This window comes from Centrocercus urophasianus, unplaced genomic scaffold, assembly GCF_019232065.1.
Source record: "Centrocercus urophasianus isolate 14NV4802_14NV808 unplaced genomic scaffold, USGS_Curo_1.0 seq_22, whole genome shotgun sequence".
Lineage (NCBI taxonomy): Eukaryota > Metazoa > Chordata > Aves > Galliformes > Phasianidae > Centrocercus > Centrocercus urophasianus.
In genome coordinates, this window is record NW_024884778.1 from 11,524,146 (window position 1) to 11,550,615 (window position 26,470).

The 26,470-nt window shown below is 35.0% G+C and overlaps 1 protein-coding gene across 1 annotated transcript in view; it reads left to right on the forward strand.

Annotated features, from left to right (window-relative positions):
* ERC2 (ELKS/RAB6-interacting/CAST family member 2) overlaps positions 1-26,470 on the forward strand; it is a 413,280-nt gene that overhangs the window by 38,443 nt on the left and 348,367 nt on the right. The window contains exon 2 of the mRNA XM_042823657.1: positions 5,458-5,874. Within this exon, the coding sequence (XP_042679591.1) occupies positions 5,458-5,874 (417 nt within the window). The remainder of the gene's footprint in view (positions 1-5,457; positions 5,875-26,470) is intronic.

A 26,470-nucleotide genomic window follows, 5' to 3' on the forward strand; every position in this document is an offset into this window, starting at 1 on the left:
GTAGCACTTAACAATGTTTAGGTGTAAATATTTGCAAATCTAATTCTCATGCTTGTTTCAGTAATATAACTGAAGTTAATGTATGTATTGGTTTGGATGCAATTTATTACCTTTAGGAAATATGTCACCTTTCAGCACTGGAACCTCATAAATTGAAGACTAAAATTGGAGTAGTGGCAGGTTATAGATCAAGCGTTGAATCTCTATTTGGAAAATAAAAAACAAAAAGCCAACAGTATATTTTGTTGTTATGTCTCCTAAGTTACAAATACTGTTCTGTAGCTACAATTGTGTTTTCACTGTCTTCTGTATCATTAGGCATTTGCCACTGCTAGAGGCTGGAGTGTATGAGCCAATCCAGCCTTTGTCCCAAAACACAGGGCATTATAGTTAGTACAGTTTACTTTCTCTGTAGTGTGCACAATAGAAAAAATGTGATCATGCAAATCTGCTTAGTAATATACCCCATACCCTCAAAAAGTTAGCTGCAGAAACTGCACAGTCATCCTAAGTTCAAAGAATGTATTTTGAAAAATACTGTTAGACATGACTTTCAAAAGTCTGTAACAGATAATAAAACTGTCAAAAGCTCTTTTTATTTTTCTATGTACTAATAAAAGGGAAGGGAGGGGAAAAAAGCAGCTGGAGACAGAAAGATTGTTTGATGTTGCTTCTGGAAGATTTTGTCATGTTTCCACCTTGGAGTACTGCTGTACATTCTCATATTGCGAACCTGCATGGTGTGAGGCAGTTCAGCCACATCCTGCACTGCAGCGTGAGATTGCTTTTTGCCTAGAACTGCTTTATTTCCTAGATTATTCCTTCTAAGCTTGCAGGGTTCTGTTCTCAGTTGTTTTACGCTTCAGAAGGCTGTTTGTCTATCACAACCACATCAATGCTGTGATGTTGAGAGGACAGAGACAGTTGTGACAGTAGTCATTTCTTATCTTACCTGGCTTTACAGCAACAGTCATATAGGAAAAAGCCTAATACGTGTTACCTTTTCAACCAGAATGGGAAAGAAGCAGAAAGAAGAATCAGTAACTGAAAATGGAACAGTGAGAGTCAGAAGCCAAAAGGCAGTGGCTTGAAGTAGTGGAAAAATGCTACTACCTATCACTCTGTTTAGGTGAAGCACCAAAGCAGTGAATCATCTTGAATGGCTACAGAAATAGTTGTTTTGCCTACACTGGGTGATCTTGACATTGTCCTCTTTAGCTGTAGTGCTGTACTGAACCATTTAGAGGAGAAACATATTCAGAATTCCTTACCGCTCATTTCCAAATTTGAGTGATTTTTGTCTGTGGAATAAATTGGATAGATTATCATTATATTACAGGAAATGTGTAGTAAATCATGCATGACACACTTTCTAAGTTTATCACTTGATAATAACCAATGACCACTTATTGTCTGCCACCAAATCCTTCAGGCTGGTTTTCCCAGTCAAGACAGCTCCTACTATGATTCTTTTCTTCCTTCACGTTACATAGAATTTGTTGCTTCCTTTCAAGTTACTATTAAGTTTTTTTGTTTGTTTGTTTGTTTTGTTTTTTCCTCCCCCAATTATTTGGTTTTATTTGTTTGACTATTTTCAATATATTCTTCACTTTTGGTGCGAGGGCAGTGATGTAAAATAGAAGTTCTGTATGCCTGTAGATAATTATGTTAAATCGGTCAATCTTCCAATATCCTTTTTCTCCAATGTTTACCATGTATCTAAGGCCTTGAGATGCTCTGAAATGCTGCTGTGCTCTGATCCAAGGTGTGCTGAGGCAGGAAAGTTCTCTGCAGGTGATTTGTCTGTGAATAGCCTCTTTGCATGGATTGATGTCCACATGTAGAGCAAGAGTTGGAAGCCAGTCAACCAAGTGGGGATTGCTAATTCTTCTTCATAGTTCTGTTTCAAATTTCGGGGGCAAATTGTAGAAACCTGTGCTGTGCCTAATTCAGAAAAAGGTTAATGGGAACATCCAGTGCAGTTCCATGGACTGCCACTTGGAGTTGGGCTGTAAGGGAAGATTGCAAAAGTTTTGTGAGAACTATTTATGTGTTCCCTAGAAGCATGGAATCATTCTGTAAGTCCTTGTCAGCTGGCCTGTTTTTAATAGAAATTATGGAAAGCGTGATAGAGCTTGTGTGTCTTTTCAAATCCTACAAAGTCCTGCCTACGTACTAAAAGCAACGTGACAGATATTCACAGCACTCCCACATTCCTCCCCTGCTATAATTAATTATTCAGTATCTTTCCACCTTCGCAACATGTGTTCTTTCCTTCTCTTAGCTAGCTGCAGATACAAAAATCTGTGCCAGCACGAATCTAAATCTGGGCCATCGTGTTCAAAGAATTCTGAGTCTTAAAGGTCTCAGAAAATGGATTGTGTCAGGGTAGCAGCAGCCTGCTGCCATTGAGGCTCTTGGGCTTAACAGTTACAACTACTGCTGTGCTCAGCAACAAACGTATTTATGGGCAGAACGCGAGAGCGCCGTGCATAGGTTGCTGTGGGACAGAAAGGAAAGTTATTGCTGGTTTATCTTGCCAGATTTGCTATTTTGAGTTCTGAATTCTAATAATTTGTGTATTGATCTAAGAGTTTTGGCTGCATGTTAGCAATGTGTATTTTAAGTTCCCTTTTATTTCTGTTTTAAAAAAATTGAAATATTTTACAAACGGGTTTCCTTTGATTTGGCTATAATCTTCTAGACACGGTGTACAGAGATTGCTTGACTTTGGGAAGGTGTTTATAAGTAGTTTTTAGCATCAAGGAGTAAGTATTGTCTAATGTAATGTTAGAAAAAGCTATTTTAAATCATACGGATTGGAGGAAACTCCAAGAAGACTTCTTTTTTGACTATTTATAGACTATACGAGGAGTTACTGAATATTTCTGTTGCATAGTAGAGAGATAATTGTGTAGAAAAAACCTCCTCAGGTTTTATAGGCGGTTACTTCAGGCAGTCATTCTTTTGCAGAGAATGAAAAGATTCGAGTTTCATTCTTCAAATAAATGTCTTGGGACTGAAAATCCAGCTGATGTGGAGACTGAACTCAAAATTAAATAAAAGAGAAATTTCTTTTTAAACAGTGATTGAATTATTTTGTTTTTCATTAAGAGGAAAAAATTCAATTAAAAAATCTATCTCAATTAAAAAAATTTAAAATTAAAAATAGCATGGAAATGTTTTAAAATCAAAACATTTAATTTGAAAAAGCCACGTGAATTTTTTTTTCTTCTTTTGGACCTTTTGAAAGAGGTTGTTTTCAAGCTGGCTGAAAATTTATGAATAATTTAAGTTAATAGGATTTTTTTTTTTTTTCCATGATTACTTATCTGAAAATTTTTGTTTCTCTCCAAGCTTCAAAGGAATTAGAACAGAATGTCTATATTCTCTAAAGCAAAGTCTTGTATAGCTTGGAAACATTGTGTAACTGCTGTATTAACTGGTGGAGATACCTATAAATATTTTGTCAGTTTAGTCAAAAAGCATTTGGAAAGAAAGGAGTTTGGTTTTGTTTACTTTGCAGCATTTGTCTCTGCCACTGCTTTCCCATGTCTTTTTAATTCATTCATGAACATCATTGAACATTTCTCTATTTTTTGAACATTTGGATTTATGTACTGAATTTCTGTGCTAAAGCTGTCATTCTCAGGATCATAAACAGTACAGTAATGGATTTAAAGTAGAAAATCGCTATATCTAGAACAACTTTGAAATTAAGTTTGTTGGGAACTTTTAAACGTATAGAAATAATTTAAAACACGCTGAGATTTTAAGAAACATTGAGAATTACCATTACGTAAAAGCAGGGCTGTAAATGAGTAGCCTACATTTGCATGTTCTCAACTGAGTGTGCACCTAATGAGATACAAACATTAAGAGATTTAAGCTCCGAACACTTATAAAAACGTTGCCATTTAATGGTAGAACAAGTTCAGACTACAGAATTCCACTGCAGCCAAAACTTTTTATCCTTTTGAAGTGACTGGTAACAGATGTGATTTCAGAAAGTTTTATTCTTTCTGTTCAAATTCAGTTTATTACATGCTGACAGCTCTAGATACAGTTCTTCTAAAAATGAAGATGTTATCAAGTAACTGAAGAAGCCTGTGATACTGACTTCCGGTGTTAATGAATTATGGTTTCACTGAAGTGTGGAGTTGCAGAATATTCATTAACACACACAAAAAAAGTGATGCTATACATTTATACATTTAAAGTCATCTAAATCGTACTGATACAATATGGCTCTTCAGGAACTCGTATTTCTATGCATTCTGTGTACAGTGTGGGTAGTTAATAAAGAAAAAATAAGGAGACACATTTTCAGACATTAAACATGCTATTACAGTAAGTTAGAATAATCTATGCTTCAACTTTGAAATGATTTTGTTCATATTAATTTTTCATTGTGTTGAATATGGAGTGAGATTTCTCTCTTGAACAGAGACCACTGTACTCAAATTTAAAACTAATAATTTAGGAGAAGATATTGTGTGAAAGATAAGTGTGAAAGCACAGTGAGATGTAATAGGAATATTATTACTATTATTCATTGTGAGATTAATTATTGTGTATGTTGTTTTTTTTTCTTGTCACATCTATTGAGTAAAGTCTGTCCTTACCTTGGTTTGTATATTTGAGTATTGTGAAGTCGTTGGTGCTGTTTTGTATATCTCAATAAAATTATTTTTTCTGTTGAAGATACTTTTTGTTGAATTCAGTTCTTTCTGTTGAATCTCCTTTGCTTGCATCTGACCTTTATTTACGTTGATTTTGCTTCATTTTTCATTTACCATGCTGTTCAGTTTTTGGATGCCAGGAGAACAAAGGTTTGTCTACTATTTGCAGTCTTTTTTTTTTTTTTTTCAGAATTCAATATTGCTTACTGTGTTTTTTTTTTTGTTTGCTCACTAGAGATACAGTAATCCTGTTTACTAAAGCATATTCATAGCTTTAGTTGCCAAAAGAAAAAAACAAAACCAATCAAGTGCTCCCCCTTGCTCCCCACCAAAATCCCTTCAGTTACAGCGAGTGCTTTGATTCACTTTATAACTCATCTGCTGAGCACCATGCAGGGCAGAACCACCTGTAGTCTATGAAGCAATTTAGAAAACAAGGAATACTGAGTCTTTCAACTTCGTAGACACATACTGACTGTACAAATGGATGTGTCACTGCCTTGTGTTTGGGTTTGTTGTTTTTCTTTGCTCTTTATTTTATCTGTAGCTGACCCTGTGTGTGTTGTCATTTATTTTTTCTACAAGTACTTGAAGGACATCATTATAAATGTTGTCACATGCATTTGTGATTTTTTTTTTTTAAAGGTCATTTAGTATACTTCCATTGTTAATGCTAATAAATTTTTATAGAAGCATACAACAAAAGTTCAATGAAGTCTAATTCTACAGTCAGATCCTAAATTCTTTTTTTTCCTTTTTTTTCTGTGTGTTGTAGCATCTGCAAATGACAATCCAGGCTCTTCAAGATGAGCTTAGAACCCAGAGAGACCTTAATCATCTTCTCCAGCAAGAAAGTGGAAACCGAGGTGCTGAGCATTTTACTATTGAGCTAACAGAGGAGAATTTTCGAAGACTTCAAGCAGAACACGATAGGCAAGCTAAAGAGCTTTTCCTGTTAAGAAAAACTCTAGAAGAAATGGAGCTAAGGATTGAAACACAAAAACAAACACTAAATGCTAGAGATGAATCAATAAAAAAGCTTCTGGAAATGTTGCAAAGTAAAGGTTTGCCCTCTAAAGGAATGGAAGATGACAATGAGAGAACTCGAAGGATGGCAGAAGCTGAATCTCAGGTTAATCATTTAGAAGTGATATTAGACCAGAAGGAGAAGGAAAACATACATCTTAGAGAGGTAAGGAAAACTCATTATTTATTTCTTTAAAAGATAACGTATTTACTGCAGGTCTGGAAATAAGTATCTGAGTGTTTTCTTTTTCTGCTTTCATTGTTTCATAGAATAAGATGCATCTATTTTAAATCCAAATTAAATAAACAAGTGTACTAAGAAATTATGGAAGAAAAGTAATTGTGCCATTTGAGACTTACTGTCTTTGACATTGTGTGCTTTGCATACATTCTAGATTTTTTGTATTTTGACAAATCAATATTTAGCAAATCAAGGCGATGAGAACTATTGAAGAGACATTTAGCACCTTTTGTTGCTATAAAATAACTAGTAATGAGTACATGCTACATTTTGTTTTTATACCTCTTGTGTTTAAACACTTGAAAAGTGTTTTCAAACATTTTGCCTTCTGTAGCCAGACTTTTTCTAATTTATTTTCTTGTGTGGTATGCAACATAATACCACCCCTTTAACACACTGGAGTGATGGCTGTGCTGTGCTTCGGGAGGTTTGGCCTCAAGCCCACATTACTTGCTGATGAATTTTGAAACTAGATTTGGGAGAAGTATGATTGAAAGAAAGTCTGCCTGGTTGTCAAGCCCATTTGCCCTTCTTCATCCTAGCAGCCTCTGAAGCTGATGACAGGGAAATGAGACAGTGTGTCTTCCTCAGAGAGAGACCTTGCTGCTTCCTACTGAGAAAGGTGACAACTGCAGAGGTAGAGTACAAACTACTAACTACTACAGTGAGGAGAATCAGGACATCCAGCTCTATTTCCTTAGAAATTCAGGAGCAGCAAAGTCTGATTGAACTACTGGTCTAGTTAACAAAAAAAATCAAACAACCACTAATTTGCCTGATAAGTCAAAATGTGAATAAAATTAGTACAAGAACACAGAAAACTATTATTAGTTCTTGGATAAGGAATAGCTATCTACATCTACAGGGTTTTTTTTTTTTTTTTTCCTGTGGATGAACTGTTTGAGGTTTCAGCTACTTTATTAGTAAAAAGGAATTCTGAAAACCCAGTGACAGATTTATTTTAGATTTCTTTTTCTTCCTTTTAATCTGAAATATGTACTGGGGCCTCAGTTGTATCTGGAGCCCTTCTCAATCTCGGAAACACTGGAAAATTTGCTGGGCACAATCATAGATTTAAAGATTTTTAGTGAAGATGTGGATCCTCCTGTGTCTTTTCTCAGGCAGAACGTTCATTAAAAAGTGATGCCACCACTTAATGGAGTCTGAAAGTCAGAGGATTCTGAAAGGACTTGCATAAGGAGTTAATGATACTGTATTTATTGTAAGAAGAGTTGTGGGAGAAGTGCTTAAACTATCAGATGGGTTTCTGGATTAAATCTGGTTTCAGAGAAAGACAGTCTGTTTCAAACATGGATGATCTGTATGTTAACTGTTTTTTGTTCTGTGATTGTGCCTCATCTATGGCATCATTATCACATACATTTGTAATTACTAATTCAAGCACATCCTGAATGAATAAAGCAGAAATTGGAAGAAGGTTTTTAATTTGCATAGTCGTCCAGCTCTGGAATGGCTTTCCAAGAGCAGTTAGAGAAATAGGACTAAATAGAGCATGGAAAGTAGACAAGATATTTCATAGCTCCCACTGGGTTGCTCTCAGGAGCCAGGAAAAAAATTGTTTATCTCTAAATTTATATTGAGGATAAAGTAATTATCTTTCCTCTAGAACAAGTGTACAGAGGGGTTTGCTGGAGTTTCTGTTTATGGTATGCTTATGATATGCCTTGGAGACTTGTCAAAGTTTAAAATTTACTGTTTGCTGGTCAGAATCTCTGTGTCAGCTTGGGAACTATCTATCGATTTGGGGATTTGGGGTAAGAATTTCCTTCATGCTTTAAGAATCCGAAGCTTTGTGTGAAATTCCCTCTCTCCAGCTCTGCTCCTGAGGCACGCTGTTTTATGGGTTTTGATTTGTTTGTCTTTTGCTGTCTTGTGACTGGAAGTTGTCTACACAGTTTGAGGGAATATTAGAAATTCAGTATTTAATTTTATTCATTTGTTAAAAAACACTGTTCCTCTTTTGACCTTTGTGTAGTGCAGTGAGTCTTTGTTTTCTGCTGTGCTTACTGGAATTGCTGTTACTGCATGCAGTCTTCATCCTACAAAGTACAGTTTTCCAGCCTGATAAATTAGTGTGCTGAATCTTTTGCAGTAGTCTTTGTGGATTCCATTTTTCAACAAGAGGTTGCAGGTTTTCAACCTAACTGTAAATGCCATCTTTTCTCCAGCTCCCCTGGGAATGTTGTGGCAGTAAACCAAAACTTGGAAGCATTTTCAATCCCTCTCAGGAATGATTTAGTATTCACTCAAATTTTATTCATTTTTACCTGTCTTTAACAAAATATTTGTTGTTACAGAATTTCAATTAAAATATTCTGATTTCTGTATTTTCACAGGTTGCAATATTGAACTCATATTGAGTATATTCCTGAAAAACTAATATATTGTCCTCTGTAACGTAATGTTTGATCAAATCCTGCAAATGTGTTTTTTAATTAGCTTTGCTATTATTGTTCTTACAAGTTGCTATTATTACTGCATGTGAAGTATGCACGTTACCAGAAACCAGTATTCTACTGTCTTGGTTCAAATTAACATGCAGATATCCAAGAATCATGTGGAAAAGGAGAGGAAAAAAAAGCTTTGTTTCTTTTTCTTTCCATGAATAGTTGTAGAAGTTAAAATAGTTGCCTCAGAAGATATGGAATTTCTCCAAACTGTAGATTATATTTCTTGGAGAAACTGCAGAAAAGAGAGATAGAAATAGCTAATGTACCAGAGGCATAAGAATATGCCTCTGGAATATAAACCAGTCCATTTTTCCTTGTTTTCATATTATTATCAGATTTGGGGTGATTTGGGGATGTTAGCCACTTGCCCCTCATATGCTATACCTTTCTGCAGCTTACAGTCTAGAGCATCTTCAAACTTTTATTTCACAAAGGTGAGCTTCTAATTATGTGTTTACTCAAGTTCTCTTTGAGAGCTCTAGGAATGGCAAATTTAAGCCTTATTACACTGGAGGAAACTTCAGCTGAAGTTGGAATCCTGCTCTTCTCTTACAGGAATCGCAAAGAATGTCTATGCTGGTGAGGTTCATTAAAACAAACTTATTGGGGAAAAAAGCTATGCAAAAAATGTGATTTTCTGCGTATTACGGAATTTGTAATACAGGCAATAAACTTCTGCAAGAATAGCTAGATTCCCAGACTTGTGGTAGTTATAGCAAAACTTTCATTAGTTTCTTATTGCAAAGAAAGAAAAAATAATCAGATTAAATAGCATGAAGTGTAAGCACGTCTTTCAGCTTCAGCTTTGAATATACAACCTACTAAGGAGAGAATATGGAGCTCCTCTCCATGGTTTCTGAGAGCATCTGTATACTCAGTTTCCCTTCATTGAGCCAGACTGAATCTTTTGTCTGTAAGAAATTCAGCTCATTGAAGTATTTTTACTAGCCTTTTCTTAAGATAGCTGGAATTTATTGTTATTTTCTGAGACAAAATGATGTAGCATATGCTTGGTAAGGAAATTGTTCTTCAGGTAACAAAGTAGCCTTTTCAAATACACATACGTAAGTAGAGGGACATTCTTGGGCCTGGCAGTCTTCGTTTGTACGTTAACAGGTGAAAAGGAAATCTGTCTTGAAGCCATGATGTCATACCATTGTGTCCTTATGCTCAGAAATAAGTATCCTGTATATCACGAAATATACATTTCTGTCAGTAAAGATGCCTGCCTTTTAATACTTACATTGATTATCAAATGAATTTTCTGGGATTTTAAATAAACATTTTTTCTCTATAATTTTGGGAGAACTGTAGGTAATCCGGTGATTTTATCATGTGGAAATCTAGCACAGATGTTTGGTATTACTTTTTTTTAAACATAGTGACCACACATTATTTACCTTAAGTACCATTAAGTATTTTTTTATTATTGCTATTAAAAGCTTGCCTTAGGCAAAGTCCCACTAAATCTCTAGTAAAGTCAAATGTTAAAATTCCAGCAAGTATTTTATTATATATACATACGCATAGATTACACATGCCTTCTCTATATAGCATACAAATTCACTAAAATGGAATCTGAGATCATATAGGATTTTATATATACATTTTAACTCTTATCTTGCATGTATTCTTAAAATAATGTTGTTGTACATGGTTTAAAGCCATGGTCTTTTCTTTCTACGCTTAGAAAGAAGAACACAGCTTTATTATAATTTAAAGTGCACTTTTAAACTTTCAAGGGTTTTTTAAAACTTGCTCTATCTTTGAACTCAGCTTGGTCAAATAACGATGGTTGATGATAGGATTTGAACTGCCATCATGAATTACTTATTGCATGTTTTTAAAGTTATTAATGGAGTAAAGTTCTTTCTTCCACTGTGAGTAGAACAGATGCCTTGCAGACTTTTGGTGTTTACTGTAAATGTCTTACACTGGAGCCAGTAGTAATTTACTAAGGAAATGCTTTATCGACACCAAACATTTCTTCCCTGTAGTTAGTTACACAGATTAACAACCATTCTAGACTGAGTGTCTTTATTAGGTTCATTAGTGCTTCTTTCCTTTTATTTCTCCTGGCTCAGCTCAAAATATTAATCTAATCAGTACTTATAAAGACAATCATTTTCTATCAAAATATCAATAGTAATGTGTTTTTTTAAGGTGACTTCTTAGGTATACAGAAGGACTTTGCAGTCACACCAGGCAAGAAAAAGTAGACAGAAGCTGATTATGTTCTGGAGAACAAATACACTTCTAAGGTAGCCCATTCAGGTTTTGTTATTCCCCATAATATTCTTGCTGGGGTGCTTGGTTGCAATAGTTTTTAAAAGTCCGTGTGGGGGACATAAAGCTTTTTACTTACAAATTGTTTTTTTCAATTAGGACATGACAACATCACCGCTAGTTTGGAATCTAGAATATGAAAAAAATATCAGTTGGAAATGAATGTTGATACTTGAGAAGCAATTAAAGAAATTGTTCTAGAAAGAGAGAAAAATCATGAAACACAAAATTAAAAAGAGCATGAACATATTTTCTAGAACATCAGCAGTAAAAATATAATTGATATATTTGTATGTCTACTGGACTGTGTTGCCATAATATTTGCATGTCTCTGTTTGTTTTTAGTACTTTTTCTCAATGCCTTTCCTAGTAGTCTATGCCTCTTTTACAGATTAGGGCAATGAAGCAAAAGGTAAGCCAATAAACTGCCCAGGTCTCCTCCTAACTTTCCATTGAACAACAATCTTTCTGTTGAGGGGGAAGATCTAGTTATCTTGTTTTGTGTTGTATTAAACCTAAACCACCAGCAACAAAACCAAACCAACACCCACCTCCTAAAAAGGAAATACTGTTTTTTATTTGCTAATTTTTTTCCTTGCATACATCTTAAACTATATATATGATAAGGTGGCTTTTGTATTTATATTTTCATGGGCTCTGACATTAATAAGGGTGAAAGTGTACTGTAGGCACTAGAATAGTATGAACTCTCCCTGATTTTCATAAAGTCAGCATGGCGTGTTAGATCAAACCCTTTAGTGAAACAAGATTTCTAATGAAGTAAACAGATGCAAATTTCTTGTTGGAACAGTCTGACTCCTTTCTTCAGAAGGAACATACAGGCTTTTAACTACTGGAACCGGAGTTCATCTGGTCACCATTTATCCTAATTTTGTACGAGTATTGATTCCCTCGTGAGATATTCATGGCAAAAGTTTGATATTGTGTTGAGAGTATGAGCCTGATAGTCTGGTGTGATTAGGGAAATCTCAATATATTTATTGTCAAATAAGTCATTGTCAATGAAATTTGACAATGAGTGTAAATATGTCCTATTTCAGCATAAAGATTTAATTAAAACATTGATGAAGAAAGCCCTCTGTATTGTGAAAGGTGTGTCCGCCGAAATAGGGGTATATTTGAAAGTACTTAGATCCAAATACTGTTTTTTCAATGGGTCATCCCAGTGAGGTCAATGGGATTAGTTGAGTGGGTTGATTGATGGGGATCAGATTTGAAAGAATGAATTAATCTAGACTTTGGAAAAGTGCTACGTGATATGGATCAGAAGAAAGTTCAGTTATTATTGATGTTCAGTTATTATTTCTTTAAATAGTTTGTATTCCATTCTAGACATGATATTTGAAGATTTTGAACACAGTCCAAGTTCCACTGATATAATTAGAAGAAAAATAACTATTAATTGACCTACAGAAAAATGTTTACTTGGTTTTCTGCTGCTGTTCTTGGTAGTTGCAAACAGGTTCTTCTTAAAGGTGTGTCACTGAGTTCTGTTTAAAATCCTTCTCTACTGAAAAAAATTCTTATGCTCTTATATTTTGGCAATCTCATTCTGAATTCACTTCAAACGTGTGGGGTTAGCTCTAGCTAAAGTTAAAGGTCATCTTAGGGAAGGGAATGTGCTTTGCATGCTTTCCTTTAAATATTTGCAATTGCAAAATGCATTATTTTCATCTGTTTATAAATAATTAACAATTACATATTTCTTTGGTCACATTGCTTTAATCAGCTTTGATTCTTGACAGCTTTTATCTTCTTGAGTATAAATTTATTTACAGAAACGTCGATCTTAGTTTTTTTTATAATGTATTTTTCTTTGGCTCAGTGTTTAACACAAAAATCCACATTGGAAAACCTTCCAAAGGTTATATATTGAGAGGATGGTAGCTTTCCATCAAATCAATTACTTCTCTACTTGCTCTTTCATTATTCACCTGACTTTTCATAGGGTTCAATAATAAGATAATTTGTGTTACGATTTCCTAAAAAAAACTAAACATTCCTAAATGTTCATGATAGTCCAAGAGTAAAGAATGTATGTTTTTATTTGCTTGAATTTTTAAAGTTCTCTCCTGTTGCTATATAGTTGTTATATGACTGCAGATCTTAAAGCTTGGGAGGCAGGGAATAATGCATGGACTGGTTTTTGTATTGGTTTCTGATTCTGTCTTCGTACTTTTTTCAAGATGCTTGTGTAAACTATCCATCGAAATAGTGCAGTTTCTGTAAAAAACAAAGCCATGAAATATTATCCCCTGGGTAGTCCTAATGTTGGTGTTTAGAATTACAATGGGAAAACGATAGGCCTGATCTCATTAAAACCCCAGTGCAGCAATATGCATGCAGTATGCTTATGAGTAGTGCCAGGGAGCGTTGTGTAAAACAGTACAGCATCAGGACCTGTGCTAGTCAACCAGCCCAGTTTTCCTCCCCTTGTTGCAAACCATTCTCCATCATACAGCCTCCTAGGAGTAACTGGGATAATTCAGTTCTATCTATACTTCATTATGGCAATGTTAAATGCAGTGTATTTCCTTACTACCCCACATGTGTCCTGGACTCCACAAGTTCAGTTCCATACGCCTCACTTTTTCTCTGAAGTAGTCAGACTTCTGCAGATGTGCATTTTCATGCATATGCACTGTGAGGTTTATAATGATACAGATTTCCCAGTACACAAAAATACATCAGCATTGGAGTTCACTGAGTTCTTAATTAAACTTGTCGTTTACAAAGCATCCTATGAGTTACTGCGATCTTCAGGTAAGCTGCAGTAATCTGCAGCAAGATGAGCCTGATATGGATGAAAAGCTTTGTCACTCTACAGTTTCAAATGTAAGATCTCTAAAAAGAAAGGAAAATTATTTATTGGAGAACGAGCCTGTGCTTGACTCCATCTGTTCACATTATTCACATAAGGCATGTTGACTTATTTTAGACACTGGATGGCACTCTTGAACGAGGATTGGATTTTATTTTCTTTCATCCCTTTCGCAGATGATCGTGCCCTATCTATTTGTCACAGCTCAGTTTACAGTGATGGGATGAATTAAGAAGAGGAATACCTTCATTTACAGCCAATAGTAAGACATAGGAATTGTATTCAGTCTGTAGAAGGACTGCAGTTTAGAACAGCTGCAGCAAAGAATCAAAGCAAGTAGAGAGCTTAATTGCATTTCTTGCTCTACAGAACAAGTAAAATCAGGAATGGTATCTGAATATATTAGTGGAATTCAGCCCCAGTTTTTTAGTCAAAGTCGCAATGTAGTTCAATTTTTAAAAATAAAAGAGGAAGCTAAGATGGCATCTTCCTCTTTGAATAGAATTCCATTGTGTTAAGTGTTCTCCCTTACGTTGGCTGCAGAAAAGTCTTTATCATAATGTGACTGGAACCTGGCAGGTGGACAGAGGAGAATATCACAAGTCACGTTTTGTGCTCTGCTGCATTTTGAGAAAGACTGATAATATTTAGTTTACTCAGGAGCTTTTCTGCTTGTGTAGTGGCTTGGTATGTATAGCCCTTTGGAAGAAGCCAAGGCAACACACACACATAGAGCACAGCTTGATGTAGTTGGGATCTTCTGACATGAAGCCCTACCTGTAGATGTAGCTGCCATGAATATATATATGAAATTCTTTCTATAATACTTCGTTAGATAAAATAAAGAAGCATTAGATGGGAAGGTTATCAAAATGTTACTTAGGTAACATTTTGCAACAGGATTTTTAAAAAGCTAATTTACTATTCTGTTACAAACAATAAATCTAGATCTAAATGATAAAATTGGAGTTTCGAAATACGTCTCTTAATTTTTTCAGTACTTGAGCTTGCATTTAGTAGGAGCTGACAAACGTGACCCCTGGTGGTGCAGACATGAGATGCTACTCTCTGAGAGAAAATCAGGACAGCTTGTTGTGCTCTGCGGCTATAGTGATTTGCTCTGTTTAAGTTGGTGGTGAACAAAGTAATAAGGCAGACATTTATAGCAGTATTGAAAAGATGACTAGGGGTTGCAAATGTATCTTTTTTGAAAGAAAAGCAAATTTTTGGAAATTCTTATCATCCTTTATTGCAAAATACGTTTTAACTTTTATTAACTCTTCAAATATACAGGTGAATTATTATTATTCTGAATCTTAGAAGGCATCTTAGAAATTTTTAGAAAGATCTTATATCCAGGCAGTGCTGAATTGAGGCAGTGTGTCTCACAGCTTGAGGCACTGTTGTGACACAGGGTAGCCTCATGACATCAGCATTCCTTCCTTTGAAATGGTGTGTGTCACGATTCAAAGGAACAGTTTTTTCAGTGAAAAAAGAGATCATAAGATTGCATCATAGGACTACTAGGATACATGTTCTTCCTGATTAATTTACTTCCTAAATACATATGTTTCAACTTTTCCCAATTTACTTTTTATAAGTAATTATTGAAGCATTGTAGAGATGAAAACACCTAATATACTGCCTGCTCAGCTGTCAGACGTCCATTTGGGTGAAGAATTACAGTATGCTTTGGAATTACTGCACTAATAATTCCTTATGAAGTAGAACTAGATCTTATTCTGGTATTGCATGGAGGATGCCTGAGGAGGCTTTTGTAGGCTGAACAATACAATAAAAAAGGGTGAAGGAACCAGTGTTTGGCAGTGCTTTCCAATTTTGTAATGCAGTTGCACACACACCACAAACCAGTTCTTCATTTTGAGAGCTCTCTCAGGAGATTTCTCTCACAAAGGAAGTGGAATCAGTATTTAGTTTAAAAGTGTACCATCAAAGCACAGGGAGAAGCTTTTTTTATTGCAATTGCTTCGTTATTCCCAAGTTGGTCGGTTTCAGAGCATTGATTGACTGAACACCTGCACATGTTTGACTCAAAACAATCAGTTTGTTCTAAATTATTCCTGACTTGCTTGGAGAGAGTCATTTTCAGCTCTCAACTTGAAAACGGCATATTTTCACATAGGAGTACATTTGGCAGACAAAAGATTTTCTGCTGATAACAAATCTCAGAAACCATTATCAATATAATGTTACCCTTCAGCCTCTCAACAGTACTGTGAGTATTTACAGTGGTCTTGGCAGTGCTTACATCCATCTGCATCACTAAGGCACAGGATGGCTGGCCAGAAAAATGGAAATCTTACTGAGAGTTTGGAAACAGATAAACATGCTCCCACTTGTACATCTTTCTCAAAAAAGGTTTTAACACCAACTCAGTTGATAGAATTTATGAAAACAATAGAGACTGCAGGATGTAAGACAGAACTTACTCCTGGAGGGATTCCAAATTAGGGCTACTTTGCTCACTTGTTTCCGTTGAGCCCTTCAGCATGAGATGTTGGAAATCTGATGTCACCTGCAAGCTTGGTCTTTAGCTTATTAACTCTTTCTTCAGAATGGTTTGTATTCCAGCAAAGTCTAGAAGTAATGAATTTAATCTCCAGAACACCTGGGTATTTTTTTTTCCTGATGAAAAAATGCACAAATTGGTACTTGCACAAAGCCTTCTCCTTTTACTCCATGGCTTACAAATACTGAATATTTTATTAGTAAACTGTATATTCCTAATGTGTGAATGCATGGTTGTTGAGCCTTACAGGAAATTTAGCTCTAATTTAACACTGTGGTGCTTTAAATAATGTAAAATATATTTCAGTGTTTCCTTACAATCTCCTCTTAGTAGAATCTCTGTGCAGTATGACAGTCTTAAACTGCGTAAGACTGTAATTGTGAATGGTAGCAAGCAAGGTTTGGGACTGGTAAGTACATCATTATGTTATTGCAGTAGTGAATGTTACCAGTTATTTAAAATATACTTAACAGGCTTGGCAGAAATTCTCCAGGGATGCCAAATTGAAAGACTAACTTGATACATTTGGTTGGCCACTTGTAGGGGTTACCTAGCAATGGATTCATTGCAGTCAAGAATATGGAAGAGTTCTTGAGTCTGTGACTGGTCAGAAATCTCAAGGGATGGTTTTCTGAGTCAGAGCTCAGGTTAAGTAATACATGCATTCCTATCAATGCACTTTTTGTAGTCAGAGCAGCGTTTCAGCCAGCATCTCCTGAATTTTGCATATCCTTTGGACTTCCACAGCTGTTTCAGTTGGCTTTAGAGGCAATGTTCAGTAATTCTTTTAAATCAGATTTCTTGTCTCTATAGGAGAGATCCATTTTATGCTTTAGTCTTTTCTCCTTATATTTAACTGTGTGATTTTGGATTGATATTTACTATAGAGAAATCGCATTTAGTCATTTGTATGAACATGAAGGAATCTACAAAGAAAGCTTATGTCAGTGGAAAAGGCTTTTGTACATGATTTGAACAATTACATTTGCCATTGTGACAGCTAAATGTATTTGTCCATGTTCCCTCCAGGTAAAAAATTATTTATTATTAACTTGGCAGTCAGTAGTGTTTTAGTCCTGCAGCAGACTGACGCACCTTGGGGCTGCAGCAGGTCACAGTGAAATTTATGAAAGAGCTGAGAGACTTCTATTTCCACAAGAACAACCGTCTCCTTCCCACCCCCCCTTCACTGGCTAATATTGAAGTTCTAATGTGTTGGAGTCTTTCTTTGCCATCCACTTTGAAAGTGGAATTCCTGCTGCAGTAACAGCATCCATTGGTGGCAAGGTGAAAGGCTGGAGACCTTTTGTGTCAGCGTCCTTTTGCTCCATTCTGGTATTCTATTGCCTTTACTACATTTCATATTGAGGTGATCTTAATGAACATACTCAATTTTTTTTTTTTCCCGAGGTTGTTTCAGAAATTCACACTTAATCAGGCTGTGCACTAACCCATGTTCCTCCTGACACATTCATATTACAAAGAAATGATATGGTGCTTAGTTATTGGATGAACTTTGTTATTTGAAAGTTGAAGTCCTTCTTCCCTGAGCTGTTAGTGTTGTGGAGCCATAGAAACTTGACTCTCTTTCTCTGTGTGTATAAGGCTTTGCTATTAGTGATTGGGCTCTAATCACTTAAAAAACTTAAAATAGAAGTTAAAAACTTCTATTTCCAAAAGTGTTTCCCATGTGCTGCTTGGGGTGCTCTCACAAGGGCATACAACTGAGAAAGCAAAGCTTTGTCTTCTGATTTTTGTCCAGACTCTTTATCCCGCTATGAATTCTAGTTGCTGTCCTCCCTCCATTGTCATTTCCATGGTCATCTGTACTCTGAGCAAAGAAAGAGCAGCAGTAGGTCATGCCTTGTTCTTGCATCTGTTGCAAGATGTAGCAAATGCAGCTAGAATGGGTATGCAATATAAATCATAGCTGTGGCAGATCTGTGAAGCTCAGAGTAACCTTGTGAATCCTACTTTGCACCTAAAATATTGGTATTCTTCTAATTTTTTTTTAGCAGAATGTCCTCGGATATATTTTGAATAGCTAAATATTCTCTACTGTAAGTATTAAGTATGCAATGCCTTGCAGTAGCATTACAACTGAGCTGCTATCAGTTGGTAACTAATATTCTTAAAAAAATGCTATATATAATGCTTACATTTTTTAATATTAAAAATGACTAATTAAAAATGACTATTAAAGAGTGACTAACTCTATCTTTAAAAGTACTTATTAATAATTCTGAGAAGATTATAATACCTGAGCAGTGAAATTTGTTTGAATTGAAAGGGAAAAATGAGATTTTTTTGTGTGTTTTAATGTGCTGGGTTTTTTTTAAATCTCTAGGGTACCTCTTTTATACTCAGAAATAAAAGTAAATATAAAAGTCTGTTTTGCAGTAATGATGCCTTTTGCTTGTCTTCAGAGCTCCATGTGTCTGAATTGTCTCTTCCAGCCTTCATGATCTGAAGCTCTGCATGTGTCGATTCCTGGCGCAAAAGAAAAAAATAATTAGAAATTGATACTTTGAAGGACAGACAATGCATGCAAATAGCTTGTTGGAACTCCACATATTCTCTTATAGAATGCCTTGTCAACTGTGGAGATATACTTAAAGTGTATTTTTTCCAACACATTATTGAGTGAACAATCTACCAAAATCTCACTAGCAACAGCAAATCTTTGTGAAAGTTTTACACAAAACAGTCGTTCTTACCTGTATTATTTATTGGTATTACTAAAAGAATGATTTATGTATTTTGTTAGGTGAACAGTGGAATCTGTAGTGAGATTGTTTCACAGTGATAAAACTGCAAATTAATATCAACTTTAAATTAATGTCAAAATTATTAAGTGAGAGATATTTTGTATTTCTTTTTGCTACTAAGTTCCTCAAGGATGCAAGTCTTGGATGAAGTCTCTCACCTATTCTGTATAACAGCAAGGGTTAAAAACAAAAGCAAAACCATAGCTGAGTTATTGGATGACACTGGAGGAAGGAATGAAAATAATGAGGTTTCATTAATTTTTCATAATTGCCAGCACTGTAGGAGATATCTGAAAGTAGTAATTCGCTTTTCTTGAAAACGCCATTCAAACGCTGTTATAGATGCCATTATACTAAAATAGGCAAGCAGAAAATGTTTGTGCCTGTATAGAATCTGTTAATCTTGTCTTATTTACCTCACTGACAAATCAATTCTGACTTTGTAAACTTTTATGAACAAGTAATTCTGTAACTTTACAATGCTGGAAAATTCTGTCCAGTGTGTTGTAATTTTTCCTACATAATAGCACTGAAGCAAATGATGGTTTAAAACTTTAGTTATTATTTTTTGAACACAGACAACAGCACAACCTATTATTTAAATCTTGGTGGATCGTCTGTAAATGTAGTGCTGCTTAATGATGAAAAAAATGGGAAGAATAGAAATAGAAAAGGCAAAAAATATCTGAGGTTATCAGAAAAGTCTTTACTACAGTATGGAGAGTGGCATGTGAAAAATATGAGTTTTTGACTGACTCCTAGGCTGTATTGACATTAGGAAATAGTAATGCATAACAGGAAAACATTCAAGGGGATACTTGTATTTTGAGGGCTGAGGTTTCTTGCTGATTGTGACACAGCTTTTACCCACAGTGTTGACCCAGTTATTTCAGGCGGAGCACTCGCAAATTCCTGCTTCTGTGTTTCTGCTATTTCTGGATTATCTTCCATTTGAACCTAAGAATTTTGTAAAAGCTAAGTGTTTCGAATCACAAATGAGGTCAGTGGAAGCCTCAGGTAATCTACTCAAAATAAAGAAAAATAATCATCCAGTCATTTGGACTCCTCATAAATTTGCACGTTGAGATGCAAACTGAACAGTTCATGAATGTGAATGCTGTGAAATCAGACCTGTGGAGTCAGAACATCTTTCATTAGGAATCTGGAAAGGATTATTCTGAAATAGCCACGTAAATAGTAGAGAATACATATGTAACTTTCTGCTGTAAAGTTCAAAGTTTATATTGATTAAATTAAAAAAGTAACCAAATATTAGAGGCTTGTTCATTAACGAAGTTAATGTCATTTTAATGTCATTTTTTAATGTCATTTTTGAGAGTGAAATGTAAAGATCAAGATTAGAAAGTTTTAATCCTTAATGTATTTTAGATACATTGTGCTAAAGATAACATGATGGCTTTATAGAACTATTTTTGTAGTCCATTAGGCTGTAGTGTTGCTCTTTCATAATTCCTATTACCACCATAGATTGTTTAGCTCATGAACACCACGTTCAGTCAATAAACAAACATCCAGATTATGTGGCAAGTTCATTTTCCAGATGTTTTGGAAAAATCTAATTAGATTAGATAATGTTGTGTTACAGTATTGCAAAAGCTAAGGTATAAAATACATTCACTTGTAACCTGAGTGCTGCTCAGACTGCTTTCTGTTAAGTGCTTTCTGTTAGAAATTACTTGTACTAAGAATGCAGCAGTGCTTTCTGATGAAGGAAGACCTGTTGAATGAAGTTACTACAATTTTACTTGAGAAAAATTAATTTCATAACTTAAAATATTCAAGGATTTGATATCATGTAGTATTACCAGTGCAGTGGTAGAACAGATATTTGGCAGGTTTTGCTTATTGTCTTTGTTTAGGCTTTGCTGGTGTTTCAGGACACTGGAACTGAATAGAATATGGTAAATGCAGAATTTTAAACCCATTCTGGTTTTAGTGTGTTAGTGTGGGGTGGATAAGGCAAGGTGTAGGGGAGTCTTTTTGAGGCAGTTTGGTATGGAACGTGCACAGCGTCAGTTGTCCCTTTGCAGTGTTAGGGGAGCAAACCACATCCCACCTTTGTTTTGGATTGGTGGCCATCTTTAGAGTTAATCTTGCAGGATAATAAATACAATTTGAGAAAATAATTTTAGAAAGTAAAGACAGCGCAAGATGTGTTCAGGGCCTGGATTTTTCTCATCGAAGTGCAGCATTTATGCTTAGAGATATGTAGATAGACAGAGTTGCTACTTGGAACAGTATTGACTTCCTGAGTGTGTCCAATACACATTCTTTTGTAAATTTATTTTCATTATAAATATTTTCATAATCTCTTTGTTATCAGATGTTTTATGAAGAAGGGTATCTTCTTGCATTAAAAGGAAAAGATAATTGAGCCTGCAGAAAAATAAATACATAATCCAGGTTTACTCAGTAGATGCGAACAACATTACCAGCCCCATCTCATACACTGTTTTTACAGCTAGAATCTCATGATTTTCCTTCAAATTTCTATGTAGTTCACGTAATTTTATTTCCTGTATTTCTAAATTACTGTAAATGTTATATAATCTGTAATTGGACATGTGGTCTGTATGAGGAAATGCAGTTTTAAAAAGTAATTGTTCTTCCTGGAACTTTTGAGGATCTCTTTTCTTGTTTGTAAGCAAACAAATTTGTAATTTTAACAAACGATACACTATTTTGTGGTATTGCTGCTGAATGTATTGCAGTTGTGAGAGGACATGTATGTGGGATGAGCTTTCTACTCTCTTCTGTCTCTCCTGAGTTTAGCAAATTCACTGTTTATTTCTTGAACTGCTTCTTCTATAAAGCTGCCTTTCATTTAGCTTTGAGCTCAGCTGGCTGATACCAAGCAGACTGACACCCACATATGTATAAGATACAGGTGTCTGCTCTCTACATCTTACACCGTTCTTGCACCTTACAAGAAATTAATTCATCAATAGATGGCAAAAATAGGAGATGCCTCATTCTGATTGAGCTTTTGACTATGGTGCTGCTTTCAACACTAAAAACTTTACAAACGCTAAAGAACTTTACAGTGCAGAACTCTCAGAAGCAAGCAAATGATAAATTGATTATATGCAAATCTCATATCATTTGCAAGGAAAAAAAAATTGTCATGGTTCAGTAAACCTTTAGATTTTAGTCTCCAAAACTCTACATAAATAGTAAAAGCATTTTTCATAGCAGTTCAGGGTATTCCAGAATCACTAGAGTGAAAACTCACTAACTTCCCCTATAGCTTTACAGAAGTTCTGTATTTATGGCAATGTCATATTTACCAGAGGAATATTTGAAGATTGGATTAACAATAATCTAATTTTTTGTGCTAATGTTTTTATAATGATGTAATAAATTTAGTCTCTGAGGAAATTAGGGTAACATTCATAGAGGAAGACTGTTTTTAGTCATGTTTAAAGTGGTTGCCCTTCATCCATTGTCCGTAATTCTAATGCTTCTCCGGAAAACAGGTACATGCAAGTTCCTGAGAAGTGAACAGCATTTGTATTCTTCTTCAAAGATACAGGATAAAGATAATTATTGGCAGTGATGATGATGTAAGAGCTGGAACTGACGAATGTAGAAACTTCTGTATCTTCTATGCATTCCAGTGGATCTGGACTCTTTTCTGTTGAGAGAAATTTCATTTGAAAAGGTGAAATATGCTGTCCATCACTCTGGGGTGTTTTTTTGGCAGAAGAGAAGCATAATTTTCAATCGTAGAGGAATTAGTGCATCAGTCTTTCAGTTACTTCAGTATGGAAGGAGTGAGTGTCCTGTGCTCCTTTTTTTTAACATCTTTATCAAACTGAGGATCATCAGGAAGACTGCAAACGCTCTGTAGCTTGGAAAGGTCTTAATTTTGAGCAAGGCAATGAATATGTGGTAGAATAGGGGCACTTTTGAGTGCGTGCAGAAGCTGAATGATAGAAGTCCATAGTACCTACAAAGGCTGTTGTACGTAGCATTTCATGTAAATGTGTTGTTTCTGAGTACCTATACTAATAAATTACTTCAGTCTTGCTTTGCAAATGTCAACATCATGTTCTCCTTTCCTTTTTCAAGAGAAGTGATCTGCCACGTTGAAATAGAGGAAAGTTGCCATTGTAGGATAATAATCCTGCTTTTGTGCTTGGACCTAAAAACTTTATTGCAGGTATTTTCTGGAATTGAATATTATGATTTAGGTTTTCAAAGCAGTATATAGAAGATAATGCTGTGTAGCGCTCCTCTGTTGCAATAGTTTTTTTCTGCTTAACCTCCATAGGTTTCTTTAATTATTTCATCCCTCTTCCACCTTCTGTCTATAAAAATATTCAGGTCATTTTGTTCAATTTGAATTTTTCAGATTTTGAAGAACCATAGGATTGTGAGCAGGAAGAAAAGCTTGAGAAGTTGCTTGTAGTTTTTGTGCTATCAGCTTGTTTGCTTTCTCCATCTATTGCTGCTGTGTACGAGTTGTTCTCCCTCTGGTACTTAGTCCTCTTGTTGGGGCATGTCTTTTATTGCTCAACCTTGAAAGATCAGGTCTACAGTCAAACACCTTGATCCCTGTTTTTTTGACCCTAAATAGAAAATCTAATATTATAAGCACTGGGCTTGTTTTCTCTTTAGCTGATATCTGTAGATATATATATATATATATATATATATATATATATATAAATTAAATGTCTGAAGGCAAATAATGATTAACAACCAAATATTATATTGTATGAACAATGTAAAAATAAACCAGGCATTCTATAATTATTAAAAAAAAAACAACAAAACACAGCCCATAACACTAAACAAAAAATCCAAAACCAACCATCAACATCCAAGCAAACAAATAGAGTTTCTAAGTATGGTTTATTATAAATCATTACAAACCAATTGTTAACTGTCAGGTAGGCTATGATAATCAGAAGAATGTTCAAGACTGATTTTGAAAGCTGTTCTACTGTAAACCAAATTTGTAGCATCAATATGCTTAAAATAGCAGAGGTTTTGAGATTCAGAACTTATTTCTGAAGGTAGGAAAAGGAATCAACATCTTAAGTATAACTTTGAACCTCATTCTGCTTTGTGCTCTTAGCAAAAAAATATCTTTAACTTGGTGGCTTTTCATTCAGTGAAACAGTCCTTGATTAATAAGGCAAACAAACATAGAAATCTGTACTTACTCTGTATGGAGGGATGATTTTGCATGCATACAGCAACCACAGATGCAGAGATCATCAGGGTGTAGCAGAAGAACTAAAGGGGCCTCCACGGTGGCCCGCTTCTTCAGTGAACACAGGGTACTGCTCATGACTGCAGCCACAGATGTCCTGCAAGCTTTTCTGTGGTAAGTTTACTACAGTGAAAGACTTATTTGTCAATTGCTCTCATTTATTTTTTTTATCACAGAATCAACGTTTTGTGCATGTATTTTAGAATCATCTTATTTTTCTAATTTTTCAAATAGATTTATCATATTTCAGTTTCTCTGGTTATCTTTTTTAATATTTTTTTTAAGGAATTGGGTTATGATACAAGCTACACATCAATTTAGGGATCTTTTTTACCTTTTTTGTGTTGCAGGCACTTGTGATCTGGTAGGAGGTGTCTTCGTAAGAGAAGAATCAAAAAAAGAAACAGATGATCCGAGTTGAAAGACTAAATTGAGGCAGGTAATGAAATTCCTTGACTCGTACTTCTTCCCAGTTGATGTATGAACTATATAGTAGCTGTGTCATAGAATGCTGCATGATAAGTATGAGTGCAGAATCTTTTCACCTAATGATTTTGTTAAGAAAAAAAAAAATTGAAGCATTGTTGTGCCGTTCTTTTTTTTAGATCACACCAGTGGTGAAATCATCCGATGTACTTCGGGTTTCCTCTGTGGAAGATAGGAAGATCAGAAGAAGCCTTCTTGAAAAGGATTACTCTGCAATCATTTTTGCTTTAGAAATACTTTCTCATGCTGTAAACTGTTTTAAATAAATTGCTATCACCCAAAAGTGCACAGAGCTTTCAATTATCATATATAGACCTGTCATTATTTTTAAATATGTTTTTATTACAAATGCAAGGAATATTTGGTGTTAAGATTTTCTGGAAGTGATATACTCTTCCAAAATTTTGCTAAAAGAGATGTGGTATGGAGGAAGTGCACATATGAGACCTAATTTTTAAAGATATTTTATTTCTGGTACGTTTTGCTATAGAATAGGAACTTTGTATCCTTTTTCTATTTATTGCCTCTAAATGTAGTCGAAGTTTATGTGTTGCCTTGTGGTATACCTTCTTCTGTTCTAGTATGCTTAACAGACTTGCTTTTGATTTCATTTGCAGTGACTTTACATTGGAATGATGTCATTGATTAGTATTACACTTGACTTAGACTGATGTAAACAAGGAAATAGTTAAGCCATTGGTTCACAGAGACCTGCTGACCACTGAAGTTTAGTCTTGAAATTCAGTCTTCTGAAAAATGGCACAAAAAAATATCTGAATAGAAAATGAGTAATATATGTGAGGGGAGCTTTTAGCATGCTGAGATGTGGACTATGGATCTGTTACTGATGAGCTTTCTGTTAGGCAGGATTTGATGCCAAGAATTTTAGACATTTGCAGGTTAAGTCTATCAACTGGCAGGATGTCTAAAGAAGTGATTTTAGAAATGAAAGTTATGTGATAAGATGTAAGGACCTAGAAAATCTGCTAGATTCTACTAGACGAGTCTATGGAGAGCTGTAAATATCTAGATAGTATTTAACCATGAAGGAATAAAACAAGTGAACTACAAAATAAATTGTTTCTGTAATGTTATCAGAGTTATGCAGTTGGCAAGTTTCTACCAGGTGAATTTTTATAATGTCTAAGTTTCAATTTCTTACCCTACACAGTTTTCCTTCTCTTTGTATTTTTAGCCTACATCTTATAGTTTTTAACCTTTTATAACTCTTGATTTTGTATTATTATGCATAAATTGTGTTATCTGGTGCCAGCAGTGCTTGGGTAATAGTTAAGTCTATTTAGATATTTAATTAAGGAAATTCTATCAATTAATGAAATTGCTAGTAAATTTCCTAGCTTTTTTTTCTTGTCATTTAGTGACAATATCATCGATTCCATATTCACTGCCAGCTTGTAAATGCACAGTAGTAGCAAATTAAGAATTTGGTACATATGTGGATGATATTTATACCTAGTTTGAGGAACTGGCTTGTTCAATCAGTAGTATGCACTGAAACTAGTGATAGAAATAAGGTTCGGGCTCTCTAGTGATTTATAGGAGGCGTAGATCAAATTCCTCACGGGTAGGATTGTGAAGGCATGTATACTGAACTACCAAATTTGAAAAGATTGTTGGGACTGAACTTGTCTGAGCCCATTAAAAGCCTAAGGAATATATATATGAAATAAATGACAAATGTCTCATGGCAGTGTTAAGTCAATGATGGTTTGTATGAAATGAACATGAGAGCTGACTAAGCTAGATGGCTGCTTGTAATACGTGTGGATTGTAGTATGTGAAGTAGTATGGGAAAAAAAGTCATTATGAGCTTGGAATCCCTACAGAGAAATGTCAAGGATTAAGAGGAGCTTGCATCATAGCAGGGAAGAATTA